The sequence below is a fragment of the Linepithema humile genome, chromosome 1 (assembly GCF_040581485.1).
Source record: "Linepithema humile isolate Giens D197 chromosome 1, Lhum_UNIL_v1.0, whole genome shotgun sequence".
NCBI classification, from domain to species: domain Eukaryota; kingdom Metazoa; phylum Arthropoda; class Insecta; order Hymenoptera; family Formicidae; genus Linepithema; species Linepithema humile.
The window spans coordinates 4,701,545-4,725,635 of record NC_090128.1 but is presented as its reverse complement, the minus strand read 5'-3'; the positions used below and the strand labels follow the sequence as shown (position 1 = coordinate 4,725,635).

The 24,091-nt window shown below is 36.9% G+C and overlaps 3 protein-coding genes and 1 long non-coding RNA gene across 7 annotated transcripts; 1 reads left to right on the top strand and 3 right to left on the bottom strand.

Moving 5' to 3' along the window:
* The first annotated feature begins 1,197 nt into the window (after positions 1 to 1,197).
* pcm (pacman) lies at positions 1,198 to 11,230 on the top strand. 2 transcript variants are annotated; one of them, XM_012371008.2, is made up of 19 exons: positions 1,198 to 1,471; positions 1,620 to 2,060; positions 2,201 to 2,645; positions 2,722 to 2,972; positions 3,042 to 3,202; positions 3,289 to 3,671; positions 3,755 to 4,047; positions 4,116 to 4,402; positions 4,475 to 4,751; positions 4,897 to 5,166; positions 5,243 to 5,403; positions 5,470 to 5,855; positions 5,937 to 6,322; positions 6,386 to 6,466; positions 6,558 to 6,737; positions 6,816 to 7,052; positions 7,119 to 7,586; positions 7,819 to 8,060; positions 10,208 to 11,230. In XM_012371008.2, the coding sequence occupies exons 1-18, from the start codon at positions 1,397 to 1,399 to the stop codon at positions 8,020 to 8,022; spliced, it is 4,986 nt and encodes a 1,661-aa protein (XP_012226431.1). In that variant the 5' UTR covers positions 1,198 to 1,396; the 3' UTR covers positions 8,023 to 8,060; positions 10,208 to 11,230. The 2 variants fall into 2 exon arrangements, with proteins under 2 accessions (XP_012226431.1, XP_012226430.1); XM_012371007.2 differs by lacking the exon at positions 10,208 to 11,230 and having other exon boundaries at positions 7,819 to 8,521.
* Positions 9,406 to 13,896, bottom strand: cdm (importin-13-like protein cdm). Of its 2 annotated transcripts, XM_012371011.2 has the most exons (8): positions 13,495 to 13,895; positions 13,050 to 13,214; positions 12,798 to 12,944; positions 12,463 to 12,725; positions 11,362 to 12,115; positions 10,143 to 11,052; positions 9,875 to 10,021; positions 9,406 to 9,773 (listed from the first exon to the last, which is right to left on the bottom strand). In XM_012371011.2, exons 1-8 carry the CDS (start codon positions 13,633 to 13,635, stop codon positions 9,529 to 9,531), a joined length of 2,772 nt encoding a protein of 923 aa, XP_012226434.1. In that variant the 5' UTR covers positions 13,636 to 13,895; the 3' UTR covers positions 9,406 to 9,528. The 2 variants fall into 2 exon arrangements, with proteins under 2 accessions (XP_012226434.1, XP_012226432.1); XM_012371009.2 differs by having other exon boundaries at positions 12,463 to 12,944; positions 13,495 to 13,896.
* Positions 13,897 to 14,042: 146 nt separating this feature from the next.
* LOC105674431 (dnaJ homolog subfamily C member 11) lies at positions 14,043 to 17,833 on the bottom strand. 2 transcript variants are annotated; one of them, XM_012370727.2, is made up of 8 exons: positions 17,646 to 17,833; positions 17,101 to 17,230; positions 16,732 to 16,975; positions 16,304 to 16,614; positions 15,976 to 16,183; positions 15,342 to 15,903; positions 15,072 to 15,201; positions 14,043 to 14,998 (listed from the first exon to the last, which is right to left on the bottom strand). In XM_012370727.2, exons 1-8 carry the CDS (start codon positions 17,715 to 17,717, stop codon positions 14,976 to 14,978), a joined length of 1,680 nt encoding a protein of 559 aa, XP_012226150.1. In that variant the 5' UTR covers positions 17,718 to 17,833; the 3' UTR covers positions 14,043 to 14,975. The 2 variants fall into 2 exon arrangements, with proteins under 2 accessions (XP_012226150.1, XP_012226149.1); XM_012370726.2 differs by having other exon boundaries at positions 16,304 to 16,617; positions 17,646 to 17,832.
* A 110-nt stretch (positions 17,834 to 17,943) lies between these two features.
* LOC136999537 (uncharacterized) lies at positions 17,944 to 22,333 on the bottom strand. Its single transcript, XR_010889900.1, has 4 exons — positions 22,053 to 22,333; positions 21,256 to 21,637; positions 20,231 to 20,465; positions 17,944 to 18,952 (listed from the first exon to the last, which is right to left on the bottom strand). It is a non-coding gene; the product is annotated as an uncharacterized lncRNA (long non-coding RNA).
* Positions 22,334 to 24,091: the final 1,758 nt, after the last annotated feature.

Below are 24,091 nucleotides of genomic sequence, written 5' to 3'. Positions count from 1 at the left end.
AGATTATTTGCATAAGACGCGCAAACTTTGCGCACAAGAATTGTTATTTGGGTACATTGTTTTAATTTTAAGATTAAATTTTATAGTTTGCTTCCAATCAATTGAAACTAAGTTTCGCGGAACTTTTACATTGAATGTCGTCTATAAATTATGAAACGCTTTGTTCAATTTATATAGAAAGTGAATAGAAAGAACAAAATATTCCAAAATCAAATAGGTATCCCAAGAATCATTGGTTGTTCTTAATTAATGTTACATGTTTTAATGTTATTAAATTATTGTACATAGTATTATGTATTCAGTGTCTTTTAAAATAAAAAAACATAATAAAAAAAGTTTTATAATAAAAAAAGTATAACAAATATGGAAAAAACGGTTCGGTTTTTCTTACACATATATTTTAACGGATTTAATTTTTTTACCGTTAATTCTTATAAAAATAAAAAACTTGTATGAATATCTGATCAAAATTTCATACAGTCTTACGTTTCCATTTAAAAACTGTCTGAGCGTGTATTTTTCCGCAGAAGGTAAACTTTTCGGCACAAGCGTTTATTATTGAATTTGTTAGCATTACGAACACAACCTTTCACATAAACATTCTACATATATTTTTTTTTGGCATAATAATGTTTCGTTTGAAAGGATCTACATCTTAATCATAATCGCATCATCAAACTGTAAAAAACGATACAATACACGTCAAATGAAGTATAATAAAAAACTCATCAAATAATCAATATTTATTAATTTTTATAAATAAAAACTTAAAAAATAAAAAATTTAACAATGCAAATAAAAGGAGCAATCGTGCAGCAATTTTTCTAGAAGATTTGATTTTAAAGAAATCAAGTGTAAATATGGTTATTTGTTAAGTAAACAGTTGTGATAGTGTTAATAGCATTATTAATATTTATTAATTAACTGAAGCAATCACGGATATCAAAGAAGCAATTAAAGAAAAATTTGTTGTATGTTTAACATGATTACTTTTTTTCCAGCGCCAACTTATTACAGGTGATTATGCTTTAATAACTAAACGGTTTTCTTTACTACCGCTAGATAGCGTCTGTGTTGAAGTACCAACTGCGTAAGATTTGTTTTTTAGAGACAAAATATCTGTAGATAAAATCCCTAAAATGTGAATTCTCCTATTGGACGTCGAAATAACGAACACTGTAAAAAAATCTTCATGATTTTTGGACTTGTTTTTCCATCTACATAAACCGCATAATCTATGCGATATCAATTGAAGTAAAGTTGATGTAGTGTACTTACTGGCAAAACTTTTAATTTTGATAAGACGATTTTATAAAAGGACGCGTAAAATATTAATCAGGTGAACAGAGACGAGTCGAAGAATATATTCTCTCGGCGTTAAAACGTGTATCTTAAGATGGGTGTGCCGAAATTCTTTAGATACATAAGCGAGAGGTACCCCTGTCTCAGCGAGGTCATAAAGGAACATCAGGTATTTGAGAGACAAAAAGATGCTTTCCTGTCGTATTTTATCACGCAAACTTAAACAAGGCTTTTTTTTTTTAATGTGTTATTGAGTACTTAAGAAAATTTTTACAATCTTGTAACATTCCTACTAGTTTATTTTCTGCTTCTTTCAGATACCAGAATTTGATTATTTATATTTAGATATGAATGGTATCATACACACGTGTTCGCATCCAAATGATGGCGATGTTTGCTTTCGCATTTCTGAGGAGACTATTTTTAAGAATATATTTCATTACATAGAAGTATTGTTCAACATGATACACCCGCAAAAATTGTTTTTTATGGCGATAGATGGTGTAGCGCCTAGAGCAAAGATCAATCAACAAAGAGGCCGGCGATTTAGATCTGCCAAGGAAGTAGAAGTGCAAGAAGCTAAAGCTAAAGCAAAGGGTATCTCGATACCTCAGGAAAAAAGATTTGACTCGAATTGTATAACCCCAGGAACACTTTTTATGGCTAAACTTGGCGAGCAGCTTAAACGTTTTGTCGAATATAAAATTTCCATTGATAATGCTTGGAAGAAATGTAAAGTACTATTTAGTGGATCCGAGGTATTTTTATTTTTGTGTTGTAATGTAAGGCAAATATCTAATTTTTCTCTGGAGAATTCTTTGGAGAAATAATATATAGATGAAGTGACTATATAGTGAAGTATCATTCAGTAAAATACAATATATAAAATCTGTTTTAGGTCCCTGGAGAAGGAGAGCATAAAATTATGGATTATATAAGATACATGAAAGCGAGCGAAGATTATGATAAAAATTCCAGGCATTGTTTATATGGTCTAGATGCTGATTTAATAATGTTAGGTCTCTGTTCTCACGAGCCAAACTTCTCCCTTTTACGAGAAGAAGTAAAGTTTGGTAAACAGCAAGTAAAGATGACTCCTGAAGAGACAAAGTTCTGTCTTCTTCATTTGTCACTTCTACGGGAATATATAGAGCATGAGTTTTCACCAATCAGAGATAAATTGTCTTTTGCATTCGACATAGAGAAAATAATTGATGACTGGGTTTTAATGGGTTTTTTAGTAGGAAATGACTTCATTCCCCATTTGCCAAATCTACATATTGCTAATGGTGCACTGCCAATTCTGTACCGTGCATACATGGAGGTTTTACCAACGCTAGATGGTTAATATCCAAACAAAACAAATATAGTTTTTATAAGTGTCTTTAATTGAGTAAACGTAACATTATTTTGTTTTAGGTTATATAAATGAAGCGGGAACATTAAAACTGGACCGTTTTGAAAAGTTTATGGAGAAGCTTAGTCGTCTAGATTTAGAGCAGTTTAATGAACATTACGCCGATTTGAAATTTTTTGAGAGTAAAACAGGTAGAAGGCCCAATGAAACTGAACGACATGTATATAAAAAATCAGAAGACAGCGAGACCGCATCTCCGAAAAAAATACAAAATAAGGATCTAGAAGCTCTAATTAAAAACACTACGGAGATGGTAATTATTTAAATATTTTTCGGCTGCTGCTATAGATAGATAAATAAATAATTTAACACTTCAACACAGACGTTGAGTAATTTTGACGAAGATTATGATGACTTTTTAATGGATATGGATTTAATGGATATGGCAGATGATGAGTCTGATAGTGATATATATAACATGGAATTTGTACAACATAAAAAATATTATTATATGAACAAATTAGAATACGACAATGTTGATGCGTGAGTATTCATATTGAACAATTGTACGCAAGATATCTATAAGACTGTAACTCTATCGTTTTCATGGATATATTATTCATTCGCAGGGAAGTTTTGCGTTCGCAAGCCGAGGGCTATGTGCGAGCGATACAATGGAATTTGCATTATTATTATCATGGCTGTTGCAGCTGGTCATGGTATTATCCGCATCATTACGCTCCGTACATTTCAGATATAAAGGACTTCAAGGATTTAAAGTTAGAATTTGACTTGGGGGAACCATTTTTACCTTTTCAACAATTATTAGCTGTATTACCAGCGTACAGCAAGGAGCTGTTACCAGAGGCATTTCAATCGCTATTGACAGAAGAATCGTCCCCTATTATTGATTACTATCCACATAATTTTAAAACCGATCTAAATGGAAAGCGACAAGAATGGGAAGCAGTTGTACTTATTCCATTCATTGACGAGAGACTCTTGCTGGCTGGTAATATTTTTTTCTGTATTTAATAATTTTGAAGATTTTGTAAAATATACTTAAATCTCTTTTTGTCTCTTTATCCGCAATAGCTATGCAGCCGCACTTGACGAAATTAACAACAGAGGAACAGGCAAGAAACAAACATGGGCCGATGTGTCTGTACTCGCATGCTGACGAAATTCGAAGCGTTCACAAGGAAACAGTATACTTTCCAGAATTCACCAGTCATGCTCAAGTAACATTAATGATCCGCGACGACGTTTTTGTGCCAAGAGAGAAATTAGTTAGAGGGCTGTCTCCAGGCTTTGATCTCAACGTTTATTATCCGGGATTTCCTATATTGCGGCATTTACAGCATACAGCGCATTTGGAAAAAGCGAAGGTACCGGTACCGTTAGATCTCAATATTACCTCGAATTGTAACAATTTCTTACATAAAGATCTTTGTAGGTAAAAGTATTCCAGCAAGCATCTTTGGGAGACAATATGATTTTAACCATAATATCAGAGAAGGCACCAAATGCGACGACCTTAGCGTCGAAGCTGTTAGGAAAGAGTGTGTATGTGGATTGGCCTCACTTGAAGGAGGCTCTCGTGGTGGGCGTGGCCGATTGTGATGCGAAGTTCAGTTTAATTAATCCGTTAGGCAGCTACGCTCCTGATAATCTAATCAAAGAGGAGATGAAGGGCGTAGTAGCCGGGGAATGTACTCTGCACAAAAAACTGATCAAAGAAACGTAAGACAAAATTTTCACTACTAGCGACATTACTGACGTAATAACAATTATTATAATATTTTATTTTTCCAGACATATGTCACGTCTTGGAATAGATTTAGGCGAGACGAGTGTGTTGCTTTTCACGCGCTCATTCCTAGGCAACAGGTATATTTTTGGTCCTCAGGGGAAAGTGACGATTGAGAAACAGTGGAACGTATTCACCACGATTCATGCTTATCAGGCCATAGTTAAAGATATTTCTGTCTACACCAAGAAAATAACAGAATATGAAACTATGCATGACATTTTCCTACCAGGAATCTTTTGTTTCATGCTCGGACATCCCTATTACGGTGCAATGGGAGAGGTACGATTGTGTTAGTTTTACATAAAAGTAGTATTGGAGAAATAAATATAGTAAAATTTGAATAATACGAAATAATAAGCAGTCGAATTAACTCGTTGAAAAAGCATATGTTCCTGTTATTTAAAAATGTTTTACGAACTTACAGATCATATCAAATAAGGACAATCCAAAGGCACGCGGAATCACAATTTCTATAAATCCTATAAAGGAACCGACGTTCGAGGTCGTTAAACAAGCCTTTGCGCATCAAAAGATTCGATATATGCACGGCAGTATCGCCGCTCAACGTCTTGGAATAAGTAGTCATCTGTTAAGTAGAATCACGGGAACTATTTATGTTATACAAGCATCGAAAGAAGAAGTCGCTAAATATAATATTGGATTGAACCTAAAATTCAATAAGAAGAACGAAGAGGTAAAAAATGTCGCACACGAATAAATTTCGACCATTTCTCCTTCTTTTTTTTTTTAATCTGCCGAAATTTTTCTAGATGCCTGGTTACACTAGAAAAGACAACAGTCAATGGCTGTACAGTACGAAAGCAGTCGAACTGATCCGCAACTACATGGTGAAGTATCCTGACTTGTTTGAACGTTTGGCTCAAAATGTAACGAACGACATTTTTCAAGAAGAGGAACTATTCAAACCGGGGTACGTATTTCCTTACGTTAAAATTAATATATGATAACAGTGTAATAACATCGTATTGCATTACAGATCGAATGCGCTGAAGGATATAGTCGCTTGGCTGAAAGTAGAACTACAAGGTATAGAAAGTCGCGCTTGCGGCATGGATGTCGTGGAAGCAGAATTAGTGAAGACGATCGAGCAAGAAGTAGAGAAATATTTGAAGACTCGGGATACTAAAGGCAAAGCGGTATTTCTACAAGTGCAGCCGGATCTGCTTTTCAAGCCAGGATTACATCCGTTACGTAACGTGCCGCCCGACCCCAATTCCCAAAACCGTTTGTTCGACAGAATTTGCTGTGTCAAAATCGGTTTCACCGTACCAATTGGCGCGAAAGGCACTATTATAGGAGTACAAAAAGCGACCAATCCACAGGACGTCATGTATGATGTTTTATTCGATCAGCCTTTCATGGGTAACACTGCGTATTAATTTTCCGAAATAATGAGTACAAACATTTTTTGCAATATATATTTTACACTAATAAACATTGCAGGCGGACTCACGTTAAATGGTTGCTCCGAGTTTCGCGGCTACCGTTTAACAGCCGCGGATTTTATAAACATCAGCTTTGGCGAGAGAGTGGAGCAAGGAAATGTGATGAACGAATCGACGGATTACCGGAAACAAACGACCAATCCCGCTTCTCCCAATAAAAAGAACGATCAGTCGAAAGTGTACCCGCAGATGCAACTCGCTAAGAAAGGACTCGAAAAGCTCAGTCGAGATATTCGTTTGGGGTTGGCAGCCCAGCGCAATGTGAAAGAATCGGGTCCTAAGATCATTCTGCAAAACAAAGGGCTACCTCAGAGTCCCCAAAGCGCGCCATCTAATCAAGCGTCCGAGTTTCAAGCGCTGTGGGATGAATTGCACAAGATACAGGTCAGTATAGTGGACTTGCGAAGTTGTTTTATGAATCTTATAGATTCTTATTATATATAATAGAAGCCGAGCGGACCACCGCAGAAGACGGTTCCAGCGTTCCCGATGACGAAAGTCAAGCCGTTTAACAATCACAACACGCCGGTAAATATTGCTGAGTGTTGTAACTCAAACTATACGAATTTCATTGCTAGATTAAAAAAAAAAAAAAAAAAATCAAAACGTTATGTCGTAGCCGCAAGATCCTAGCGCAATTTTGAAAGCTCTGTTGAAAATTCCCGATGCAAATGCGCAAACGAGTAAGCAGCAAGCTAAGCAATTTGCGCCGCAGTCTGTGGCGACGCCTGAGAAAGCGACAATTTCGCAGAAAGATCAAAAGATGGATCCTCCATCTTTAGTACAACAGTTGTTCGATGTATGTTGCATTAATATATATGTCACTATATATATATATGTATATTGTTTCATAATACACGTATATGTTGTCTCTTAGCGTGCTCGACAAACAGAAGAAAAGAAGGAACAAGCAAATCCAGTCTGGTACAGCACACAGTTATTGAAACATTTCTCTTACAACGGAGCTGGCATACCAAAGTACAATTATAGCGTCGATGAGAAAACGGGTTTAATTATCGCCCATATTATGCTGGAAAATTCTACAGTGTTTAAAAGCGCTCCTTGCGCCACTCGTGAGCAAGCCACAGAAAGTGCAGCAAAGAAGGCGTATAAGGTAATAACAAGTATACAAAGGAATTGATTAATATAGATGTAATTAATATAACTTTGTTACTATTAGGCCTTAAATTTGGATAAAGTGCCCGATGCAAAAATGATGATGCCACCTCGACAACAATGGTACAACAATCAACAAAATAACTGGGTCCAAAATATCCGACCTCCCATGGGCCCTTCGATACCGATGGGTCCTTCAAAAATGCCGCCTTTACCCTCGCAACTGTCCGTGCTGAATTACACATTTTATCCAAAATGGCAAAAACCACCACATCAAATATTCGCGCCAACCGCATCGTACAGCCAAAACAGGCACCAACAAAGACAACAGCAGGGACAACAGAGGGGTTCGCAGAACGAACCGAAGATGGGAACAAAACACGCCAACCCATTCGTTCCGTTACAGGCGCAAAAGAAGAGTAGAAACGCCAATGTAAAGCAAACTCCGAAGGAAACGAGTTCTAGTACTAAAAAGAACTCTAGCCCTAAAGTGCAGCAACAACAGCAGAGAAAGGAAGAAACCTCGCCTAAGGTTCGTAAACAATGTATCTTCTTTTAAAGCCCGTATCAGACAGTGTACACATTGGAGATCGAGATTGTGAATTGGAGAGATGAGAATTCAAAGAATCAAATAATCCCAATCTTAGCTCGCTTTGGTCAAATTTCGATCTCCAATTTGCAGTCTGTAAATCTTCAATGTATATTCCGATACACGTTTTACGCAATGGAAATCGATAATTAAACCGTGAATTTCTCGAACGTAGAAGGAGAAACAGGAGGTTGTAAATAAGATCAAAGAGAAGGCGTCGAGTGAACCGCAACGACAGCAACCGTCGCAACAGCCGCAACGACAGCAACCGTCGCAACAGCCGCAACAAACAGCGGGCAAATCGTCCAAGCCCAGGAAGTCGCGCGTCGCCGCAAAATTCGGCGCACCATCCCTGTCGAACGGCGAACTCCCGCAGTAAAAACTCAACTTTGCGTTCGGTGAAGATCTCTGCAAATTGTGTGTAAATATAAAAACAATTATATCGATCCATCGCCACCGCTCGTTTTTTACATTTTATAACAAAAACGTGAAGCTTTCTTTGAACATGTCCGACGGGCCAGTATCTCATCTTATTTCGGAAACTTTAGTATCGTGCATTTTCGTATTTACAAAGAAACGGGTGCAAGTGGTCTTCCCCCTCCGATTTTGAACACTTGCGCCAGTTTCCATTGTTAGATACGATCGCATGCCTGTGCACCAAGTAACAATACGTAGATCCTTTCAAATAATGTACATATACGCACTGAACTTGTATACGTTAACGTACAATGTGTAAAAATGATGTAAGTGGAAATTAGTTGACTTAGCATTCTGTATTTTGTCGACGAGTATCGGCGTGTCAACGAGACTAATCTTTACTATCTGATTATTTCCTTAGGACGATTTATTTATAATAAAACTCAGAAATTATTTATTCAGATATTTTTTTGAATAACGATCTTGATTACAATTCGGTGACGTATGCGCGAGAAGTTGAAGTAAAAATAAAATTTAAAAAAAAATAAAAAAAAACGAAAATTGTCGCAGTGATATATTTATGTTTTGCTTTTTTATTATTAATTTTACTGAAACACATATCATGAGCACAACTTATTTGTAATGTTTATTTTATGTAAAGAACAATAGATTTATTTTATCTAATAATGAAATGCGATTTATGTATAGAGAAAAGAAAGCGAAATATTGATTTTTACTGTAATCCGCGATGTGCACATATACGCGTCTTAATACAAAATATTACGTACATAACAATATGCGTTAAGACTTTGAGAAAGTGATATTGATTAAGTATATAAGTAGAAGCATGTATCTTTAATGATCTTTTCTGCGCTTTTTTTCTGTACAACAAACAACAAACAAATCAAAATTAAATGGCATAATCACCAACAAGATGTTTCAATTTTATTATATAATAAAGAAAGTGGAACATGATTGCTGAATATTTGATCTCAAATATTATTTAATTTTTCTAAAAATTAAATAATTTTAATAATTAATAATTAAATTTTGTAAACATTTTTTCAATAAATTAATTATTAATTATGAACTTTTTTTAACCAGTATACCTGATTCTACTTATAAATTAAAAAATTTGTGTTTTGTTTTGATTGTTTGAATCTGTTTTTATAAAATTACGCAAAATAAAAGTTTCACACACAATAGCTTCTATAAATATCTTAAATTTATATCAAGACAAAAAAGAATAAATATGTACATTTTCTCCGTGATTTCGTATGTTCCTACCATTTTCACTATGCATATCTTATCATTCAGCAAATGCAAAACCTTATACGAGATATAATTATGTACAATATGGAGCATTTATTAAGAAGAAACAAATTATATGTATTACATATTGTTTTAAATCGATTACTTCATACTTACAGTAAAACTTGCCAATGTTATACCGAAAGTTCTATTGTCATCACAGACCCGTTTTCTGACGACTTTGAATACTAAATTCCTTTAATACCTCACAAAGTCGCCCCCTATTTGTTCTCTCACGCAAAATGCGTGTAAGGTTATCTTTTTGCAATACGACGGCGGCGAGATTCTTTTGATTTTCCAGACCAGCGCGTAACCACTGTACGGTCCAATCAGGACATGTTTTGTTTAACGCTAACAAGACTTCGGCGTGAGGATCTAAATTATTGTGAGACACTGCTCCACCTGAAAGAAATAAAAAAATAAAATCAAAATCTAACAGCTCTTTTATGGTTTTGCAAAAGCATAATATCTTGAGATGCTCGTGCTTTCGCGCTTTTGCTTACCGACACAATGTAAAATTGCGGAGACAAGTTCTTGTCCGATCGGTTGGATAAACGTTTGAAGATGCGGACTCTGCATAATTGCATGACTAAGGAAATGGCCGGCGGCTTTGGCTGTGGCCGTCTCCGGAAGTGTTAGACAAGCGATTCCTGCGAAGAAAACGAATGATTAAAAAGAAAGAAAGAATGAAACGTTATATGTCAAACTTTGAGGATTTTTAAGGATATATCGATGATATTCGATACGTCCTTAAATCGTGAATGCGCTTACCGCATTGCAGCATGTCCGGTATTTGATCTGCGATTTGCAACAACATCCTGGCGTTCTTCTTACAGATTTGCGAGAGCACGCTTAGGTACGCCTCCATCAGATCCGACCAATCGGACAGATCGCCCTGCACGGATCTGCACGCCTTCACGCCGTTCAATGTTATCGAGCTCATTTCCGCGAGCACCGGCCCTATGATGTTATCCGGATCCCTTCCGAACAGCAGTACGAGCTGCTTCAGAAGATTCAACGCAGCCGCGTGCGGCCAGATCTTGTAGGAAGTCGACAAGATCGGCAGTAAGGGACGCGCTTCTATCTCCGGCTGTCGCAACGCCGAGAGGGATCGTTGCGCGCACATGTGCATCGCTTCTAACGTGGCGTTGTCCTGGCTCCACTCGGGGTGCGCGATAATCTGATTGAATATCGGTAGCACGCCGTCCAACACAGCCTTACCGATCACGCCCTCGATGGTGGTGAAGAACGTGGTGGCCATCTTCAGATAATTCGTCATCGCCATCCGCGCGGTGAACAGCGGCTGTCCGAGCAGCTCCTTCATCTTCGTCACGCATAATCCTAACGTTGCCTCCAGGTGCACCAGTTGCTCCTCCACGGTGGGCAACACATTCAGCAGCTTCCCGGCTGCGTACATAAGTCGCAAGCCTTCCCCGCCACCGGGCTCGACATTCGGTAAAGTTTGACTGATCGTGTGGAGGACGGACGGCGCGTAAGGAGCCAAATGCGATCCGCACTCCCTGGCCAAGTCCTTCAACGCCATACTCGCGAACGGCGTCGTCATCGAGCCCCGCGTCAGGCCTTGAATGACAAGCTGCAACACTTTCTCCAGCCAAGGTTCCGGATGCTCTCCGATCCATTCGGCATACGCACCCAATGTCGAGCAGGCGCACGTTAATACCTAATGAAAAAGCGAGAATTCGTTTGATGTACAAACACGCGTTACATTTTTAGTTATTTGATAATTAATAAATAAGAAGTGAAAAACGGCAGAATGATATAACATAAGAAATATGTATTCTAATCTAAAAACTCTTGAAATTATTTTATCTAATAAAGGAAAAATAAAGGAAAAGCTACCTTTTTGGATAATTCTACTTATTTCGAAAAGAAGTTTGGAGAAATTTGCTCGCACCAAGTGCTACAATCCTAACATTTCAATTACACGATTACAATTCTATAGCTACTCGATTGTGCGAATCATACGTACCTCTTCAGGGTAAAGATGATAAGGTATGTGAAGGAGAATCAAGTTTATCAACGCAGGTATATAGCAGTACTCTTGAGTGCTAACGCTTTCCGACAAAGCTTTGAAAGCGTGTAACGTGGACTCTACGAAGGTCCATGGTGAGTCTGATAGACTCAATCGTTGCCCGAGAAGTGCCAGAAGGTCATTGCCAAGAACACTGTAACAGTAGTCCAGTGTGTCCGCTGCGTCTTGCCTGTAGCATCGAAAGAGCTCGCGCTCATCCGCGTTTCCCTCCTCGTCCGGAGATGCAGGTAACGTCGACTTTCGCAGTAACGCCTGAGCCAATCGGTAGTAAATGGGCTTCAGCGCCTGCAGCGCTCGGTTCTCCAAAGGTTGATCCAGCGTCGTAAGGTCATCTTGCAGCGCGTACCAGAATCCAAACGGGATACAGCTGCGCGTCTCGTCTGTAGGATAACGTCCGCTCTGGTCCGAGCATTCTAACAACAGTGTGATCAAACCGTTGCTCGTTGTGGTGCGCATTTCGTCGAAATTTTCGGCCAGAGCGATCAGAAATGCTCGGCTATGAGCCTCTCCAATAGCAGTTAGTATCTCGCAGAAATATTTCGTACTGTTCTGCTGCGCCATCACTACCAAACCTTTGGCCCACTCCCAGAAAGTGTGCGGGTGTTTGTGAAGATCGTAGTGCGTTACAATCATGATCAGACATTCTTGTACTATTTCCCAGTTCCTGATATTTTCGTCGTCGCCGCTTTCTCTTTAATGAAAAACATTAATGGTATTTTATTAGGGTGAAGTTCCGAAAAACCCGCACCTCCGATTTGCTTCAAACTACGTTTTTTATTGTATTTTTGCGCGCTGATTACGAATATAACCATGCCGATTGGCGACAAGGTCATTTTCAAAGTCAAAACTCGAAAATTATCGCTTTTTTAAACATTATTTTGATAAATATTGATGTAACAAAAAAATGTTTCAAATAAAAGTTATAGCTCTTGAAAAAATACATCATTTATGTCCTACGCATATTTTGCATAGAACCAATATTTTTGTTTTGATATCTCTAACAAGTTTTATCTTTCAGTAAGTAGCACAACTACATACCTATCAGGTGCGTAATAACTTGCAGCCATTAATAAATAAGGATAGATCTGGCCAGTGGTTTCTAAAGGTAACTGACCAACTTTAAGCCACGATTGAGCACATTCCAATCCTAAAGAAAACAATGTGCTATCACTGCCCTCAGTCTGCGGATTGCATATTGAAAAGACTTGTTGCAAGAACCACGCGGTTTGGCACCAGCTGTTGACTAGATCGGCAACAGCTTCCCGCGATTTGGCACTCTTCACTTCATACTTCTTTTCGTACTGAACAAATAATTGTATTGTAATCATTACATTACATAGAAAGCGAAAATTAAGCATAAGTATAAGTTTTACCTCAACAGGGAGCGTTGAAAGCACTCGAAGCAGCAATTCCAATGCTGCCGAAGAGTCATATGGTAAAATGTCGAGTAATTCGTCAATTATACTTCTATCCTTTTCTCTCCCTCTTGTACTGTAAATGTTAGCCACAAATGCAGCTAACTAAAATTAGCATATGTTAAACAATACTTAACATATGAAGGCTATCTAATCATGTATGATATATATATATTTTTTTAAATACAGTATATATACAATATATATTACCGCCTGACAAAGTTTCGTAAGAATACATGTAGGAGTGTTGGGTCTTCTCACACTATTGAGCAAACGTTCCTTTAATATTGAATATTCTGCTTCAGACACTTCATTCCACTGCTTAGATATCTTTGTGTGTAGAGTTGTCGCCGCAAAGAACTGCGCTTCGAATGACTGCAAATAATACACGTCAAACATTGATTATCTAAAGTTGAATTGTGTAAGGTACTTGCTTCCAAATATTTTCAACTTACTTTCTTCTTACAACTACTTTTGTTTCGTGATTCAAAAGTAATGCTAAAGCCTATAGTAACTAACTTTATTTGTAACGTTACTGACAACACAATAACAAGATTGATGAGAAACAGAGAACTTTGCATCGAGGCAGATATAGTAAAAAAGTGAATTAGAAGCTTTATGAGATAGGCTAAACCGTCGAAGTTGAGGTGAGTACCTTAGAAGGCTCCAAGAGATGCCAAACAAAGTGCCAAGCCTCGGGGGAGGTTTGAACCTGTAGAAGCCACGAGTGAGCCTCATTGTTGCCCGCCGAATAGAATTGTTTGACTGCATTGTCGACGACCGTTGCATAATCCATTCCAAGCGTTTTGTGCAACGTTGTTTTGACGTTTCTGTGTTTGTCTTATTAGGGTAGCGTGCGTACAAAAATCTTCAACACGACGGCCAAGACTTCGTAACATGTGTTTGTGCATTTAACTCGTCTCATAAATTCTTCTGCATTCTGCCAGTTTCTTATCATCTTACATCGCAAAATCCAATCGAGCGTTTCGCATCTGTACAATATTATACATAACCAAACAATATGATACATAACCAAACCTAATCTAACTTAAGTTGATCTAACGACCTAACCTAACTTACAATTTCTTTTTGAGTTTGGAGCGCGCTAAATGTCAGAGCATGCTGGTAACAGAGCATGTAGATATAGGAGAAAATTACTATCAGACTAATTTATTTCAGTCTAATAAATTAAGCGTTTCCACGTGCAATTCAACAAGCAATTTTATTTTGCTAATCAATTTCCGAGCTATTTATAATTCCTATTCATTCAAAGTGTACAAATAAATTTCATGTATAGATGGTGCAGTCTATTAACTATTATTAGAAACTATATACACAATCTTAAAATTATATATATTATATATAAATATATAATTTTTTTATTATATAATATATATGCATATATATATATATATATATTCTATATATAAGTATATAACTATATGTATTTTCTCCTTCAAAATAAAATCTTTTTTTGTACAAATAAATTGTATCATGATACATTAATATTTTAATTCTACTATCTGTGCAATTAATTAACAAATGTCATTTCCTTGATGCATTAATAATAATATATATATATATCAGATTGAAGTATGCAGTTTTAAGTTAATTGATATTTTTGTCCATAGCGATCTTTGTATGGCTGCAAAAAGATCAATATGAACATTAGAATTGTCATGTATATTACCTATTTTATACACATTATTACATCTCTATAGGCAGTAAAATAGATTTGTATTTGGGTTGACTGTGTTTTACTTTTTTTTTCAAGATATATGAAATACGATTTTAATGAGCAAAATGAACAACTTACATACAATTAAAAATTTACTATATATATATACATGTTTCTTTCAGCGGGATTAAATGTCCACATAAAGCGATCTTCTTTCAAGAAAGTACTCAATCGCTACAAGATACTTGTAATATTTCTTGACTATTATCAAATAAAAAATATCGTTTTTCTGAAAAACGATATTAATATACAAAGCGTAAGGATCAATGAACACTTAATACTTTTTACTTTCTATGTAAAATTAAACCTCTAAGAATGTACAATCTACCCTGAAGTAACGCCGATTATTGATGACAACTGCGACGACTGCGTTTTGATTTTGATGTTGAATGCATATGTCAAGTAGTATTCACTTTATGTGCTGAAACATACAAAGGATACGTTACCAAATCGTTAAATACAAATTCGTTTCCAACACTTCAGCAAATCCTTACACGAAATTGGTATCCTGAGAGGCGCATCGTCCCGTATAACACATTCGTGCGTTTGAGTATGGAAGAGATACTGTACTAACAGCTGTTTATCTTCTCCCACACATGGATCGTAAAATCCAGGCAGTTGGCTCTGCAATAATATTTCATAACATACAGTTACAGACAATATTCCAATTTGGCCAATTACATATTAAAATCAAATAATTTATCAAAACAGCGTTATTATAAATCTTTTTATGATTGGACATTGGTAAGATTCTAAGAGAATACCTTAGACGCTTTGTGAAGAATCAATTTGGAATCCTTCACTAAACATTGTAAAGGAATTGTTACATCTATCATCTCGTCTCTATGCCCGCTCTCCTCCAAAGGAGCTCGATCCTGTTGAGGATACACAAACCGACCGTACAAAGCTTTGGTAATGATCAGTCCTTTCTTGGACTCCTCCTCAGCTCTTATCCTGCTGACGGTTTCCTTCATCAGTTCGGTGGCAGCTTTGGCTTCCCTCTGCTTCTCCATCATTCTAGACTTGTTCAATTCTCTCTGCTTTTCCTTCTCGCGCTCTTTCCGCTCTTTCACAACAGGATCGATTATGAGCTTCTTAATAACCGTCCAAGTGATTATTGGCGCTACAGTGGCGTAAAAGATGGGAGCAGGAAGAACTTCATCGCATAGATGTATAGGGAACGTGTACGCTTGCGACGCACGACTCAGTCTAATCTTTAGCGTGACACCGGTTGGCACGCCGATGCGTACAGCTGCCGAGACTGAGCTGTGTTCGGAGACCTTTTTCTCCGCGCCGTATTCCAGAAATGCACCAAATGTACCGGCTCTGTAAATTATACGGATTACGCAAAGTCGGATTATGCAAAATTTTTTTGTTAGCACATTTGGTAATACTAACTTGACACTACCGCGAAGCTTGAGTTGCTTCTCCTCCATCTTATAAGTATAATTAAGGCTGACGAAAGAATGTACAAGTCCAAAGTGGAGAGAAAACGCTGTGTACGATCGAGACGTGTCTCTCACGATCATAGTACTCATAGCTCCCTGAATGCCAGCTCTATACGTGAGATATCCCACCGTATGCTTATCCAATTGCATCGCAAGAGCTGTAAATTAAACAGTTCTCACATATCTCTGTACTTGAAATCTTTAATTACAATGTGCAAATAATATATAAGAATTATATGATTATAATTATGCTTAAGAAAAATTGTGATTGTACGTACTTCCTATGTAACCAGCTTTTACGGCATGCGACGTAAATTGCAGTATTATCGCTCCGTCGCAAAACAATCGTTTCGTCAATGTGCGAAATCCTTTGAGAGAGAAGGTTGGGCCGTTGCCAGCGCCTACTTCAACTTCAACCCATCCTTTCGAAGATATCAATCGTTTCGCTGAGACATTAATCGATCCAGAACCAGTACCATTTTGAGTTCCCAACTGACCAGACATAGTCACAGTGTCCCGCAAAGTGAGGGGTGCTTCAATAGATTGCGCAAACGACATCCCACTGACTTCAATGCATGAAAATAATCCACTGCTGAAAACAAATTTCAATTGTTAGTAAAGAGTTATTTAATTTTGATTTTTTTTTTATTCTTCATTGTCTTGTAGATTAATGTTTTATCATAATAATTGAGTTGACTGAACTTACCTATCAATGTAATCTTCATCATACTTGGTGAAAAGATCGGTGGCATTGATGTTTACCGTTACAGTACCCTTGGGGTTGGTGTGTTGCTGTAAACGTCTCTCTTCTCTCTCCCTCGCTAGTCTCTCATATTCCTCACGAATCTCTTGAGGTGTCTTTGTACGCTGCACAATTTCCCATCCTTCTGTTTCCAATCCACGAATTCCCAACGAATCATAAATTGCTCTCTGATGTGGATCGCTCAACACTGAAATATCAAAGATTAATTTTGAGATTCTTTATGCACATACGACTAAAAAAATTAAAAAATTCAATGCATATAACATACTTTTGATTATTGTCGTAGTTAATCATTAAGATTATAATACAAACCTTCATACGCTTTTTTCGTACGATTAAACAGAATCTCTGCTTCTTTTTTAAGCACCGGATCTGTATGCTTGTCGGGATGATAAAGTCTACTTTGTCTTCGATATGCATTGCTGATATCCTCAGGACTAGCCTGAAATATAAATATAGATTGTTAGTAAAACAGGCATGTGTTTATTTATATATAAATTTTATGAAAGAAAAGACTTGAAGAAAGAAAATTAAAATAATGTTCATAATACAAAAATTGAATAAATTTGCTTTCACAGTAAAAACAATTCTATTATAGAATATATAACATTCTGGAAGTAAAAATTGACAAAGCACAATATATCGATGTCGTTTCTAAGTTCGTAATTGATATTCACGATATCTAATAGAGAATCGTGTTAGTCGTAAGTGGTTTTAGACAGTTTTTTGCGGCAAGGGTTCTGTTACGTCAGCTTCATGAAACGACGTTGTCACGTGGAGGGCTCGATGCCGATCTCTACCCCTTTCTGAATCGGATAAAATTATCAGAATTATAGCAGATTACTAAGCTTTCTCACGTCTTTGGGGATGTTCAGGAAGGTATAGTAATCGTCCTCGATCGTGTTCTCCTGATCACTCTCGTCGTCCATTTTAAAACCTGAGAATTTTGCTTGTACTCAATGAGTCGCGAGGAGAATCGAGCGCCTATATTCTCCTAGCTTTTTACAGGTTACGGTGGACGGAACAATCGCAGGCCGGTAAACGATGAATTACTCTGGACTTCGTCAGATGACGCCCGATGCTCAACATGGAGCGCCTGAAAGTTGATAATATCGAATTATCGACAGTCGCAGTAATTTATGAAATTTATAATGATGTTCAATTTTCTTGTCAATTTCCGCATGATTCTTCTATATAATTATAACAATTATTTGATATACAATAATTATAATAATTTAATATCTATATTAATACATAATGATGTAATACTTCAATTATACATGCTCATATTTCGTTATACATTTTTTTAAACATTGTTCTAATATAAATAATTTTATTAATATTTCTTTTAATGTTACAGATTTTTATACTATAATTTAAAAGATTGCATGATATCTGCTGACGATTAAAATTGCAAATTTACAGATCCGAGGATCAATATAGACACAAAACCCAAAGTGAAATGTATATAAAATAAATTAATTATTTTATTGTTTATTATTATTATTTTTTTTAAAGATAAAGAAGAGGTAAGATAACGATAGTACGGCGGTAAAATCGCGCATATCACATCGGTCTGATTGTCATCTTATCAGTTCATCAATGTTTTGCAAAGGTTTTACACTGATTTAATCACTTACTATATATAAATTGTTCCGTACTATCTATATATAAATATTCTATATATAAAATTATGGATTTATTAAGAACAAATTCTAAAACTATAAATCGATTTTGCTTTGAATTTAAACCAACTCGACGAACGTGCTTCCGTCCGACGCGATCCTCTCCCAATTGACTTATTCGTAAAGGGAGCCTTATATTATTTGTTTGCCCAATCTATCGTTCGGCATGGGTGGAAAGGGGGGAAAGGATTTTTACGAGCAGAGTACCGTCCTAGCAGGCTGCGAAGACTGCAAAGGGCTCCATAGCAACGTCACTCGCGGGTGAAGGGTAATATTGTGCGACGGCGGCTCGCCTTTAATGTAAACATTTACGCCTCGTGGCAACACTAAAATATGAAGCCGCTATTCACAAAACTTTAAGTAAATCTGGGTCCTAAATAATTTACGAGATCCCTCTCGACAGATGACAATGTCCCGTTCTACGTTCCGTCGTGGTGTAAGTTCGAAGGCACGCATCACCGGATATAATCTGATGTACGCTAAACAGAACGTTAATTTTTTTAATTAGTATGTTATCGGCAAGTGTAATATGAATATTAATTAATTAATTTGTAGTACAAATAAATTTATGAAAGGAAAATTCCAGAATTTAAACTAACTGAGTTGAATTGAGTTTGAAACATAGCTGGGACTTTTTAAAATACTAATGTCATAATTCGATGAAACAAACACAAAATTCGTAAAGCGCTTTAGAGTGGTGCATAACGTTGAAGAACAACCACTGATCGTACATAAGTGTTTCGAACGCGAGACGAGAAGCTCCCAGTCACGATTATACTCCAGCTATAACGTCCAGCGCGGAACGTGACCGCGTGGTAATCGCTCCTGTCTCGCCTCGCCGCGACAAACAAACGACTATAAAATGGCAGTAAAACCGAAAGGGTGAACCAAAGCACGGGGGAAGAGCGAAAAAGAGAGGTCAGTCCGGACCGAGAGAGCCAGTTTGCTTTGACATTGCCTAATCAAAACAGGAAAGACTCCTACTCCCGTTTCTTCGACCGTGCTTCGACACAAGCAAGTCGAAGGATAAAAGCTCCTTGGTTTGCCGTGGTTTATCGTTTTCTGATAACGCTTCTTTCGTTCTTTAAAAACACAATCCGATTTTAGAAACTGGAGTATCGGTATAGATTTGTGTACAAAAATTACATTTAAAAGTTTTTAAATTATCGCCACATTTTTGTTTCACGAATAATTATTTCATAATTAAATTTACTCAACCATTATTGTTTTGACACGCGAAGAACACTTTTGCTGAAGGATCTAAAAATTGTGTCAAATACAGATCTGAAAATAAATTTTGTTGGACATTTCAAATTTATCAATAGAGCACTCGATCTTGGTTGATGGATTGTCAAAACTTTTTACTATGAAAAAGATCGAGTGTTCTATTGATAAGTTTTGATTTTGATCTGGTACAATTTTTAGATCTTTCAGCAAAAGCGTTCTGTCCATGCACGCATTGATTTCGCAATCGATCTAAAAATCACAAACGCTGCTAATCATTTAAATTAGAATTCACGATATCTGATGGTGAATCGAAACAATACCAAGCATTTTTGAAATGATAGCAGAGATCGAATAAAAAAATGCAATGTATACCGAGTTTAAAGGATTAATCGTCGTTCTCGGCGGACCAATTTGTCGACGATAACGCAATAACGTGGGGAGAAGGGGGAGAGGAAGGGTGATACGAACAATCGAACGCGACCGGCCGGTCGATGTTGCTAAACACGGTCATTGTGCCGGGTTAACAATACCTCGCTATATCAGCAACATCGGCGTCCGTAAGTCCCAGCATTTGGTCAACAATTCGCGCACCCGGCCATTGCAGCTGTTGAAAAATATCCGGCCACGTTCAACCACCGTTATTCCCATTTGTTTCCCTTCCTGTCGCCAAACTCGCGTGATCCGCGATTTCCGTAGATCTTCGGTAAAGGAACTCTCCGAGGTAGATTCTAGATCGTAGGTGATTATGGGATGTGCACCTAAATTCTGTAAAATTAGACTGTCGATTTATATAATTTGATTTAATTGTTCTACAAAGAAAAAATTTTTGAAAATTTTTTTAAATAAAGAAATTTTATACATTTTAAATATTTTTCAAGTAAAATAAGTCAATAGCATATTTCTTTATAGAGTTTTAAATAAATAAAGCTATAAGATATAAATAAATGTATAAAAATATTTTGCATGCGCGGAGTTTTAATTTTTCTTTTTGTTTTACTTCTTTTCTAAATGTTGCGGTTTAATATACTTTAGAATTATAAATATAAAAGACGCGTTTCTGATGTAAACGCGATCTAATTGTAAATTAGAATGTTACCTCATTTAATTAAACAACGTTTAACTATCTAATACTTCTTTTATATGAATTCAAACAGCGGAATATTAGGACAAAATTATTTTCTCAGAAAACATACATGACATTAATATGATAACAATGTATATAGCGTATTAATGAAATGATCGAAATTTTCAATAAAGGGAGCGCATTTAGCGCTAAGTAAAATTTCTAATCACCGAATCTTGAAAACTATTAAACTCTTAATAAATCTTGCATTTTCAACATAAAATTATGTACGATTTCAATATTAAAGAAAATTTGGAAGTAAAAAAATAAATTTGATAATAAAAAGTTTCATGTGCCATTTTTTAACAGTTTTTAACAGTTAAGAACGAATTTATTCCGTTAAATTGAGATTCTAGGAGTAGAAAAATGGTGCGATTGCGTTTGCATTATAGCGGAAAGGCGGACGATGCGTTTACGGAATCGAAAGCTCACCATTAAACGATCAATTCCTGTTCTTTCCTAACTTACTCGTCGATGTGGTTCACGAATCAGACGCGAAGTTTCACGACGAGCTGGGGCCGAGTGCGAGTGCGCGTGGAGTCGATGTTCCAGAATGAGCTTTTGACCAATTGCACGAGGAGAGCGGCTCGCAGTTACCGCCCCAACATGGCGTTGTGGCTTCCGTTTTTGTTCCCCGCCGCTTCCTCACAAACGCCCACTCATCCCTTTTATGCTAATTTTGCGAGCTGTCGGCATCTTTCTTCTCTTATCAACACATAGTTTATCATCGTTTAATCATTCTCGTAATTCAGTCCATCTTTTAATATTTGTGCGTTCGCTTTCTGTGCATTACAGCATCATATCATAGGATAATCTATAAATTAGATGCATAATGTGATAACAAAATTTATATACAAGATGTTTGATAATACATTTTGATGAATATAATCCTTGTCAAAGCTGATTTCTGCTCTACATTTCATTAATTTGACCCATCTAGTCTCTTTGCTTCTTAAAATTTTAACAGCAAACAAGATTGATCAATTAACAAAAATTTTATTATTTAGTTGTTGCTTAAATTATCTTTGTTTTCAATCTGAATTATTTAATCTATTATAATTAAAATACAAATTGAAATTATAGAATTATATGAATATGATAAATTCATAATACGCAAAAACCATATTAGATGCTGCTTTATATTTATATTTGAATATAATATTTAATGAATTTAAGATATTTTAAGTATTATTAATTTGATATAATGTACAACATGGTAAGCTATTTACCGTAATATTATCAAGCAATCCGTGTCTTCGCGATATTGAACTTTGACGGTGGTCAGCGATTTCGATATGCGGTCTCGTTCTCTTGACCTTAATTCTTGACACGGATTCTAGTTGGTGATTAAGCGATCAAGCAAAACACAATAGTTGCTTAATGTGCCTGACAGAATGCGATGTAAGCGATGTAATTACATAATCTTCGTCCGTTGCGACCGATATTCAGCTTGTTGCAATTTTTTGCAAGTCGAAATAAATCTCTCTCACCAAATCCGTTTGATACTCATCTGAAAATGCAGCCAGGTTATTGTATATCAAACATCGGTCAACAAAATGCATACGCTATAATCTTATATAGACTCATAATAAAAATTTATATCTGTATAGGATGCCAGAATTTCTTCCGCTCCAAAACATTTACTTTCAATTAAAATCCTTTGCTTATTTGTTGAAGACAGAAGATTGTTAAGGATCTCAGTGTGGATCTTTGATACTTTTGAGCTTTGATATATATTTAAGGGGTAAACCTGTCATAACACGATAAGACAAGACGCGACGTAAATTGCGAGGGAGGACCGGACTCGTTCGAATCGAGAAGGGCGGTCTAAAGTTGCGGCCGAGCGCAAAATGCGAGCGACTCCGCCTACCTCACGTTGCACACGCACGCGCGCGCTCGCGGCTCGCCGTCGATCCGGTCGAAGCGGCCCCAGTCTCGATCTCGTCTCTCGTCTCGGTTTCATCTCTTCGCTCACGTCTGTTTTCGCGCATTCGATCAATCCGCAATCTCACTTTTGCGGTTGCTTGAGTTTTGCGCGGACTCGCGTCGGTGAACAGAGAACACTAGCGCAGTGAATGCAGTGGAATTTAGCGAGAAAATTTGATCCGCAGGATACGGAACAGGTAAAATACACAATTCAATTAATGACTTAATGCATGAAGTGCACCGAAATTTCCTTAATTACAATTTTGCACGCTCTAAATATAACTCCATGCTTGTACAAAAATTCTTATTTGTAAATTCATATCTTTACGGCATTGTGGCATTTGCATAGTACATGCAATTGCATTCTTCGGCAGTAAACGCATCTTTTGAAGTGTACGAAAGAAAAACACTCTCACAAGTGTTCTGTCATTGCGAGATACACTCGGTTTAATTTCGATTGAATGCACTGATGCCCATCGATGTGTAACAAAAGCTTATCGCATACAACTTTGACGAAAAATATAGGCGTAGTAGGAGAAATTCGGCAATAGAACGTTGAACTATTTATTTGTTTTATAATGTCTCAGTGATACAAAGGCATTCTTACGCCGTGCACTTCGGTAAGTTTGTCTACGATTTTTAATGCGCATTCGTGCATTCAGTTAAATTCGTTGCAATGATCGGTTTCTTTGATATTGATTATCCAGAAAGAGTAAACAATTTTTTTGATGAAACAAGCATTTCTCACAATTTCAAAACAAAATCAATTAAAGTACGATACGAGTTAATCGTTCTTGGCCGAATCATCAAACACGTTCGTTAGTTTGGAATGTGAAACGTCGACGTGTCGATGTTGAGAGAGAGAGAGAGAGAAGGGGAGAGAGGGAGAGAGAGAGAGAGCACGCGCGTGAAGTACGCAATGAATGAAATCCCGCATTATCACGAATCCGCAAAGTCGAGTACGGAGTCGAAGCGCAAGAAGAGTAAATAATTGACGCGCGAAGCGTGCCGAGCGATTTTATATAACATTTTTGACTATCTCAAAGAAACTCGACGTGCACGAGATCGTCAGGGAGTTTGTAAACTTCGTTCCGCGATCCGCTAACGATTTGTAGGGGTCCGCCGGTGGTGTTTACTAAACAGAGAGATAAATATTTCTTCTTCTTGCTGCACTGCGCCGTAGATAAGCCAATTTTTCTGCGTTACATGGAAAAAGAGTCGGCGCATCGCCGGCGCCGCGTGCCCTCTTGCCCGTTCGGGATTGTTCTTGTGTAAATTACTGGTAAGTACATCATCTTGACCGAAATACGTTTCCGCGCGATGCAGGATAGGTATAGTGATT

Excerpts from the sequence above, each read along its gene's own strand:
- pcm (XM_012371008.2), top strand. The coding sequence starts at position 1,397 with ATGGGTGTGCCGAAATTCTTTAGATACATAAGCGAGAGGTACCCCTGT. Across the intron at positions 2,061-2,200 it reads TACTATTTAGTGGATCCGAG|GTCCCTGGAGAAGGAGAGCA; the intron begins GTATTTTTATTT and ends AATCTGTTTTAG. Across the intron at positions 5,167-5,242 it reads TCAATAAGAAGAACGAAGAG|ATGCCTGGTTACACTAGAAA; the intron begins GTAAAAAATGTC and ends AAATTTTTCTAG.
- cdm (XM_012371009.2), bottom strand. The coding sequence starts at position 13,635 with ATGGATTATGCAACGGTCGTCGACAATGCAGTCAAACAATTCTATTCG. Across the intron at positions 12,116-12,462 it reads AGTTATTACGCACCTGATAG|AGAAAGCGGCGACGACGAAA; the intron begins GTATGTAGTTGT and ends TTTTCATTAAAG. Across the intron at positions 11,053-11,361 it reads ATCATCTTTACCCTGAAGAG|GTATTAACGTGCGCCTGCTC; the intron begins GTACGTATGATT and ends CTTTTTCATTAG.
- LOC105674431 (XM_012370726.2), bottom strand. The coding sequence starts at position 17,717 with ATGGACGACGAGAGTGATCAGGAGAACACGATCGAGGACGATTACTAT. Across the intron at positions 16,184-16,303 it reads AAAAGCTGGTTACATAGGAA|CTCTTGCGATGCAATTGGAT; the intron begins GTACGTACAATC and ends TTTAATTTACAG. Across the intron at positions 15,202-15,341 it reads TTCTTCACAAAGCGTCTAAG|AGCCAACTGCCTGGATTTTA; the intron begins GTATTCTCTTAG and ends ATATTATTGCAG.